At 36.6% G+C, this 7856-nt stretch overlaps 1 protein-coding gene across 1 annotated transcript in view; it reads left to right on the top strand.

Moving 5' to 3' along the window:
• Positions 1-3345, top strand: part of DHTKD1 (dehydrogenase E1 and transketolase domain containing 1) — a 100382-nt gene extending 97037 nt beyond the window's left edge. The window contains exons 14-15 of the mRNA XM_006873178.1: positions 2303-2388; positions 3244-3345. Coding sequence (XP_006873240.1) covers positions 2303-2388; positions 3244-3345 — 188 coding nt within the window. The remainder of the gene's footprint in view (positions 1-2302; positions 2389-3243) is intronic.
• The last annotated feature ends 4511 nt before the right edge of the window (positions 3346-7856 follow it).

The raw sequence follows: 7856 nt of genomic DNA, 5'->3' as shown, positions 1-7856 counted from the left end.
CACAACTGCAGCATCTTAGCATCTTAAGCAATACTGTCTAGTCCCTTTCTTCTTAGAAGATAAGCTGTTCAAAAAGCCCCTTAAAGGTTACCACTGTAGTCAAGTCCAGTGCTTCAGTGACTTCAAAGATGAAAAGTGGTTTTAACACTTGGGGTGGGTTGGGACGGGGAAGTATAGAGACACAGAAAATTGAGGAAGGAACTTAGATGGAACAAACTTTTAGTTTTTATGGCATAGTTAGGTATAGACTTGAACACACAACAAAAGGAACAAAAAGAACATTCTAAAGTGTTAAATTACATACGAAGAATTAGCTTCTGTGTTTCACTAACTCACTAGTGACATAATATGTGGTTATCCAAAATAATACTAATTTGCATATTATGTCCAATATATTCAACGCCAAGTTGGCTCACATGCCAAATTATTAGTTGATAGTGTCTGTGCAAATCTAGAAATAAGGATATTGAATAACAACCACAAATAAGTTCTGAGTTTAAAAGGAGTTTTGCTACTAACCAGTAAGTTCTTTACAAGATCAGCATCGAAGATCTCTCAGAAAATGATAAGGCAACAGTGAGATACATCAGCTGTACTTGACTAGGAGGTGTTTGATTACACAGCATGTATCATTTCAGCTGGTTCTTTGCTCTAACTGAGAAGTGGTAGGTGATATGTTCTAATAGCTGGTTGAAGGACCAGAGGCACAGTTTCAGGTAAAATGAAGTTCCAGGGTAGAGGCATGTGGGCAGAACTAGAAGATCTATGCTCAAGAAGGTACTCAATGCTTCTTACCAGCAAACTGGGCTGCCTCAATCTAAGCTTAGTGTTTCCTCAGAGACTAATAGAAACACTCTTAGGCTCACACAGGAAGTGTAGAATGCAGAGAGAATATGGTTAAGTCAAAAAAAGAGTCCATTTTCTCTCTAGCTCTGGGGAAGGAAAAGTGGTAGCATTCAGCTAAAAGGGCATCTCAAGAAACAAACTAACGTCTCTTTAATTTGTATATGTTGTTGTTGTTGAGTACCGTTGAGATGGTTCTGACCCATAGTGAACCTGTATAGGGTTTCTGAGCAGCGACTAGTGAGATTGAACCATCAACCTTACAGTTCAAACTGACTTTACAGTCCAGTGCATTAATCCACAGCGCCACACCAGGATGTATCATAAAATCATCACTCACAGAGTAACTTCACACTAGTCCATCTGGACCTTGGCTATTACTGTTGCCCTCAGCTATCTCCCAACAAAGGCAAGGTTTATATAGACAACAGAATTACAACAATGACTTTAAATCTTTTTAGGATTGCAAACCTAAAGTCCATTTGATTAGGGGACCACCTTTGCCCTTTCTTCATACCCCATGGGAAAAATAAGTCCACCAAAAAAAGAGTAAGAGCTATATGGCACATTGAAATGTTTAAAATCAACCTTGAACTAACTTGGTTTCAAGAAATTCTTGTTACCCTCTAAGGGAGTAGTTCACAAAGCCAGGAACTGGGCATCACATTGGTCTGATAGATGGAAGGCTGAGTCAATCTTTCAAGGCATAAGAATAATCGTTGTGCTGAGGAAATGACCAGGCTTCCTGCTACCCCTCCGACATGGTACAGAAGGAAGGAAATCAGAGCCTGTCTACCTATGTATCATAGGAAGGATGAAACTAAGAGGATGCATCTTAATAAGCTTTTATCCTTTCTCACATTTTTAAACACATTGCTAAGTAGCTTTATTCTACATTGCCCCAGACTAGAAAGAACCAAAATATCCTTCAACTGGTGCATTAATCAACAGTCTGTGGTACCCCTATACAATGACATAACACTCAACAATAAAAAGGAGTGAACTATTGCTTTACACAACAACATGTTTGAATCCCAACAATGTTTGGCTAGATCATGGAAAACAGACCCAAAAGGCTGCATACTGTATAATTCATTTATATGACATTCTTGTCCATGCAGAACTGCAGGGAAAATACAGAAAAGCTCTGTGATTAGCTGGCAGAGTTTGGGGGTAGGAGGAGAAATTGACTACAAAGGATAGAATGGGGGACTTTTTGAGGTTGGTTGAACTCTTCTGTGTCCTGGTTATAGTGGTGGACATAAGACTATGTATTAAAAATTAAAAAAGACAAGTGACAGTGCTATTTTGGAAAGGAATGTATTTATTGAGGTGCTACATATGTATCTGCATATTTGTATGTGGCTACATATGTATCTGCGTATTTAAAGTATATGTTTACTTAAAGCCTGGATTTGCTTGAGGTGCTGAAATGAGCATTCTTTTTTTTTTTTTGTAGATTTTATTTGGAGTCAGGAGGAGCCTCAGAACATGGGTCCATGGTTTTTTGTTTCTCCAAGGTTTGAAAAACAACTGGCCTGCAAGGTAATGTTTCTATCTCACTTAGTCATTCACTCACTCGCTTTTATAGTGTTGTATGTGTGCTGTTTCCTCTAGACTACTAACAAGTCAATCTATCCCCATTACCAATCAAATTCTTTAAAGATAAACTAAAATATAAAATCTAGCTTTAGGCTATTCCTTCAACATAAGACGCTGAGTTGTTGATCATGCTATACATTTACATACTAATATCATATTTGAAAATTTGTTATATGTAAAAAAAAACCTTAAAACTGCTTACCTGTATGATACCTTCCCACTAACTAGCTCACATGTCTTGACCAAAAGGACAACACGTAAACTCTGGAGGGTCAGGGTGGCGAGCAGGTTTGTTTTTTAATATGGGACAAGAGACAGTAAGGTACTCTTTCCAGTCCTGTCTACAAAGCTTGTGCACATCCAAGGTCACAGTCTTTCTCATTGTACTTCAGGAAGGAAAAAACAAAGAGAAGAATAACAGTCCTTCTGTTTATCTTTCTGTTCTGCTTCCATTAAAACTCAGCTCACTTATTTGATACTTGTTTCCTAGGCTCAAATCATTATCACATATAAGCAGTTGTAGTGAAAAGAAGTTCACAGCTAAAACCAACTGTTATTTTAAGACTAGAACAAAGTCAGGAAGTGATTGCTCCTTTTCATGCTAGGGATTTAGTTAGTTTTTGGTTTTGGTGACATGTGTTTCCCTCCAGTTTAGTCTATGTAATACATTGTTTCTCCCCCACTCCCCAAATTGTCTTCTGTTTAGATAAGCAATGAAAGATATATGCACCTCTTTGGGTGAGCTAAACCAAGCTCTGATCTAGTCAAAATGTCATTTCTTTCCTGCTCCAATTATAGCTCCGTCTTGTGAGCCGACCCCCTTTGCCAACACCCGCTGTAGGAATTGGCACTGTTCACCTGCAACAGCAAGAAGATGTCCTCACCAAGACCTTTGCCTGATGCTGTCCTTTGAAGAAATACTACTTCCTATTTAGACAGCTGCCAGATACAGAAAGGCCTGCTTCCTCTGCTTCCTCCCCCTTTCATTAGGTAACATTCAAAGACTGAGGAGGGCAATGTAATCAGGAATACACGAAGTAGGGAAACATTCACCAATACATGAATTTGCCAAATAAATATTATACTTATATGTCTGAGTGAGATGTAGGTTATAATCCAGATGATTTCAGACTCTATTCTTTGTAATTAATTGCAAATGACCAGGAAAAGCTCTTTCTTGAGTTTATAGGTACATACAGATTACCTCAACACTGCTTCTTGATTTGTTTGATGCATGTCCCTTTCAACAATTCTCTTTTCAAATTCCTCTATGAGTATTTTCATTTTATATAATCTCTGGTGCTGCTTTCCGGTCACTGTGAAAAAAATTTCATCAAACAATGTAGCAGAACTAGATTGTTCCTAATTTGTGTTTGTCAAGATAGTTGTTTTACCCATGAATCTGAAATGTGGTGGTGGTGGTTGTGTGCCTCTGAGTCATAGCGACCCTGTCTAGGGTTTCCGAGGCTGTAAATCTTTACAAGAACAGAAAGCCTCATCCTTCTTCCTTGGAGCGACTGGTAGATTCGAACTGCTGGCCTGGTATTTAGTAGTCCAGCTCATAATACACTACACTATCAGGGTTCCTTATTCTGAAATATAAGTTCTATTAAATCCAAATCCCTGGGTGTGTGATCTAGACGTAATATTATTAGGGAGTTTTTAGCTATAATGAAATTGATTTGTGATCTATTTTACCATAATACCTATTTTTTTTTTTTTTCAAATTGTTTTTATTGTCTCATCTTAGTGTTTTAAACTGACTTTGGGTGTCTAATATGGAGATCTCAACTCCTGGTCTGGTATCCAAAAGTTCTTGCTGCAGCATAAGGTCAATATACTTGTAGTGTTTAAAGAACACTGTTACTTTGACAGAGGACACTTCCCAACACCAGGTTCTTGGGGACTTCTAGAAGTCACCAACTCATCCCTTCAATCTAAACTTAACTTTAGAACTGATAGCATAAAACTGTAGCTCCACTTGGCTTTGTGCTATGGAGGCTCTACCATGCTTGCATCATACAGTTTTTCTCAGAAGTCATGGATACCCACTAAACTTTTACTGGAAATTAGCAGTGTCTTTCAGAGTCAGTGTATTTATTGGTCTTGTCATAGTAGATTCATGATTTATGTGTTGAATGTAGTTAGGCATTAGTGTATTAATCTAACATTTCTATAATTTCTTATCTGTTTTATTTCTATATACTTTAATGCTTCCTTTCTGTATCAAGTTTTATAAATCAGAGTGTCATTTATGTAAATCAGTAAAATTACAATAATTTCATGAGAACAGTTATCAATGTTGTATATTTCATTAAAAAATAACAAAAGCACTGTATAATTTTTTTCAGACCTCTTGGTTCTTGAATGAAAAGATTTCAAAAGGCTGGGCAAAAAATAACATAGAAAACACATTTTTATAATTTTTTAAAAGACTTTTTATTTGATTTGTTGTTAAATGCCATCGAATCAGTTTCCAAGAAGTAGCTGGTAAGTTTGAACTGCTGACCTTGCAGTTAGAAGTCCAGTGCTTATCTTACAGCTTGACACCAGGGTTTCTTTATTTGATTCAGGTGTTTCTTTTAGTTTTAATCTTTCCAAATTTCTCCCTAACTTTACACTTCACCAATCTGTTTTTGGTTTCTTGTTACATCTTATTCAACTTTTTAACCACACAATATGTCTTCTGTTATTTTAACCTTCTTATTCCAAGTCACTACTGCAAAATGGGTTAGTATTAGTTTATTTCACTTAATTCTTTTTAGCTTCTCTTAAACTTTGATGATATAGCGCTTTGGGTAAATACACTGTACTGCAAAGTTGGTTTGAACTGCAAGGTCGACTGTTCAAGCTCACCAGTACTCCTTGAAAACCCATACAGGGTTGCTATGGGTCAGAACCGACTCAACGGCACTTAACAACAACATTATATACATGAGTGGGTGTGTGTATACCAAATTTTACCTTCACCGAAGAATTGAGTTTAAACTGGATTTTCAGTGAAAGTATTAGCAATAATGAAAATACTTGTTTTGTCTAAGACGATATATAATTTCTAGTAAAATAAAAATTTCTACCTTGTAAGAACCATTTTTGCTTAATTTACCTTTGTTTTCTACATACACACTTTAGGGGCAAATATTCCAAAGCATAGATTGCTTCCATTTGACTATATTACCTTTGAAGTTTTAACTGTTTTTTGTAATCCCTTGACTGACAATAGAAACAATATCCCTTTTACAAAATCTAGAATATGAAAGTTTAAAGACATATATTAGGAGTTATATAGAAGGGCAGTCACAAATTGTTGTTGCTGTTAAATGCCATTAAGTTGGTTCTGACTCATAGCGACACTATATTGGGTTTCCAGGGAGCAGCTGGTGTGTTTGAATCACTAACCTTGTGGTTTACACCAACCTTGCAATCGTGTACTTATCCTATAGCGCCATATCAGGACTCCTAAAATTATCATAGTTGGGGGAAATTTAGACAGAATATTTAAATCCAGATTATATTTTGTGGAAATTTGGACAAAATATTTAAATCCTCACTATTATTTACAACACACTATTGGAAACCCTATACAAGGTCGCTGTGCATTGGAACTGACTTGATGGCACTTAACAATATTATATGAATCAGAGTCCTGGTATGGCACTGTACAATAAGCACTGGACTTATTCTATGCTTCAAGCCCACCAGCTGCTCCTTGGAAATCCTCTACAGGTTTGCTATGAGTCAGAACCAACTCTAAGGCACTTAACAACAATAACAATTATATAGATAAGTGGTCCTGGTGTGGTGCTGTAAGATAAGTACTGGACTGCTATCTGGAAGGTTGGCAGTTCAAAGCCACCAACCTCTCCTTATAAGCCCTATACAGGATTTCTATGAGTAGTAAATGACTTGATAACACTTAACAACAACAGCAACATTATATAAATAAACACCTCTTAAATTCTATGAGAAGAATTCATTTTCATTTAAATCTGAAAAGCACAAAAGGAAATAGACTATATTTCTACTGCCAATTATGAAATCAATTAATTTTAAAAGTATTTGTTAAAAGTATACTACTTAAATATTGTTTCCTTATGTTTTTTCTGTTTCATATGGAACACCAACTATAATTAAACAACAAGAAGAAATGACCCTTTAAGAGTAGAATTGAATTTCTTAATTAAATATTTTATTGAACAACTTGTTGTTGTTGTTAGGTATCTTCGAGTTGGTTTTGACTCATAGTGACTCTGTATAGGGTTTCTGAGGAGTGTCTAGTAGGTTTGAATCACTGACCTTGCATTTGGTAGTTGAGTGCTTATCTTACTACTATTACATATAGAAAGGAGCTCTGATAGTGCTATAGGATAAGCACTGGTCTGCTAACCACAAGGTTGGCAGTTCAAACCAATCAGCAGCTCTGGGAGAAAGATGTGGCTGTATTCTCTGGTAAAGATGTACAGGCTCAGAACCCTTTATAAGGTTGGAATCCAGTTGATGGCAGTGGGTTTGGCTTTGAGTTTTATTACATATATGGCATTGTTGTAAACATTAGAAATTCAAAGAAGTAAAAGATAAAATGGGCTGTACCCTATTCTCAGTAGACTAACAATTTAGTTGAGAAGATACAGCATTTTTCATGTTGAGTGATAACATTGTTTTTGGTTGGATGGACTAAAATGAGGTGGGATATCAAGACAGAATGATATTCTTAAAATGTAGATTAAATAAGGTGATATTCCTTATAGATGTAGATTCTTCAAGGAAACATCTTGGGTAGCATGTGTAGTAGTAGAAAGAAAGAAGAATCCAGAGTATGAAATCTTATTCCTAAGTTCTTATGTGAAACTTGGGGAGTTATTCCAGAAATAATAAAGAGAAGTATCGGCTATGCGTTTCTGTCAATTAGATTTTCAACTTAGTGCATCTTTATTGAAAGGATAGTACATTCATGAAATTAACTCAGACAAAACTATATTTAACACAGTCAAATATTACTGAGAACACACAAAGAGTAGAAGACAAAATAAATGACTGGAAAGGAACTCTGGTAGCATAGTGGTTATGAATCGGGCTGCGAACCTTAAGGTCAGCAGTTCAAAACTACCAGCTGTTCTGTGGGAAAAAGATGAGGCTTTCTACTCCCATAAAGATTTACAGTCTCAGAAACCCTGTACAGGGTCGCTGTGAGTCGGAACTGACTCCACGGAACATAACAACAACAACAACACAAAGGAGCTCTGGTAGCATAGTTGTTTACGAGTCCGGCTGCCAACCTCAAAGTTAGCAGTTTGAAACTACCAGTGGTTCCACGGGAGAAAGATGTTCTGCTCCCATAAAGATTTACAGCATCGGAAACCCTGTACAGGGTCCCTATGAGTCAGAACTGACTCCACGGTACTTAGCAACAA

The sequence above is a fragment of the Chrysochloris asiatica genome, unplaced genomic scaffold, assembly GCF_000296735.1.
Source record: "Chrysochloris asiatica unplaced genomic scaffold, ChrAsi1.0 scaffold00226, whole genome shotgun sequence".
NCBI lineage: Eukaryota > Metazoa > Chordata > Mammalia > Afrosoricida > Chrysochloridae > Chrysochloris > Chrysochloris asiatica.
Note: the sequence above shows the minus strand (reverse complement) of the source record. Positions and strands in the feature narration are given on the sequence as shown.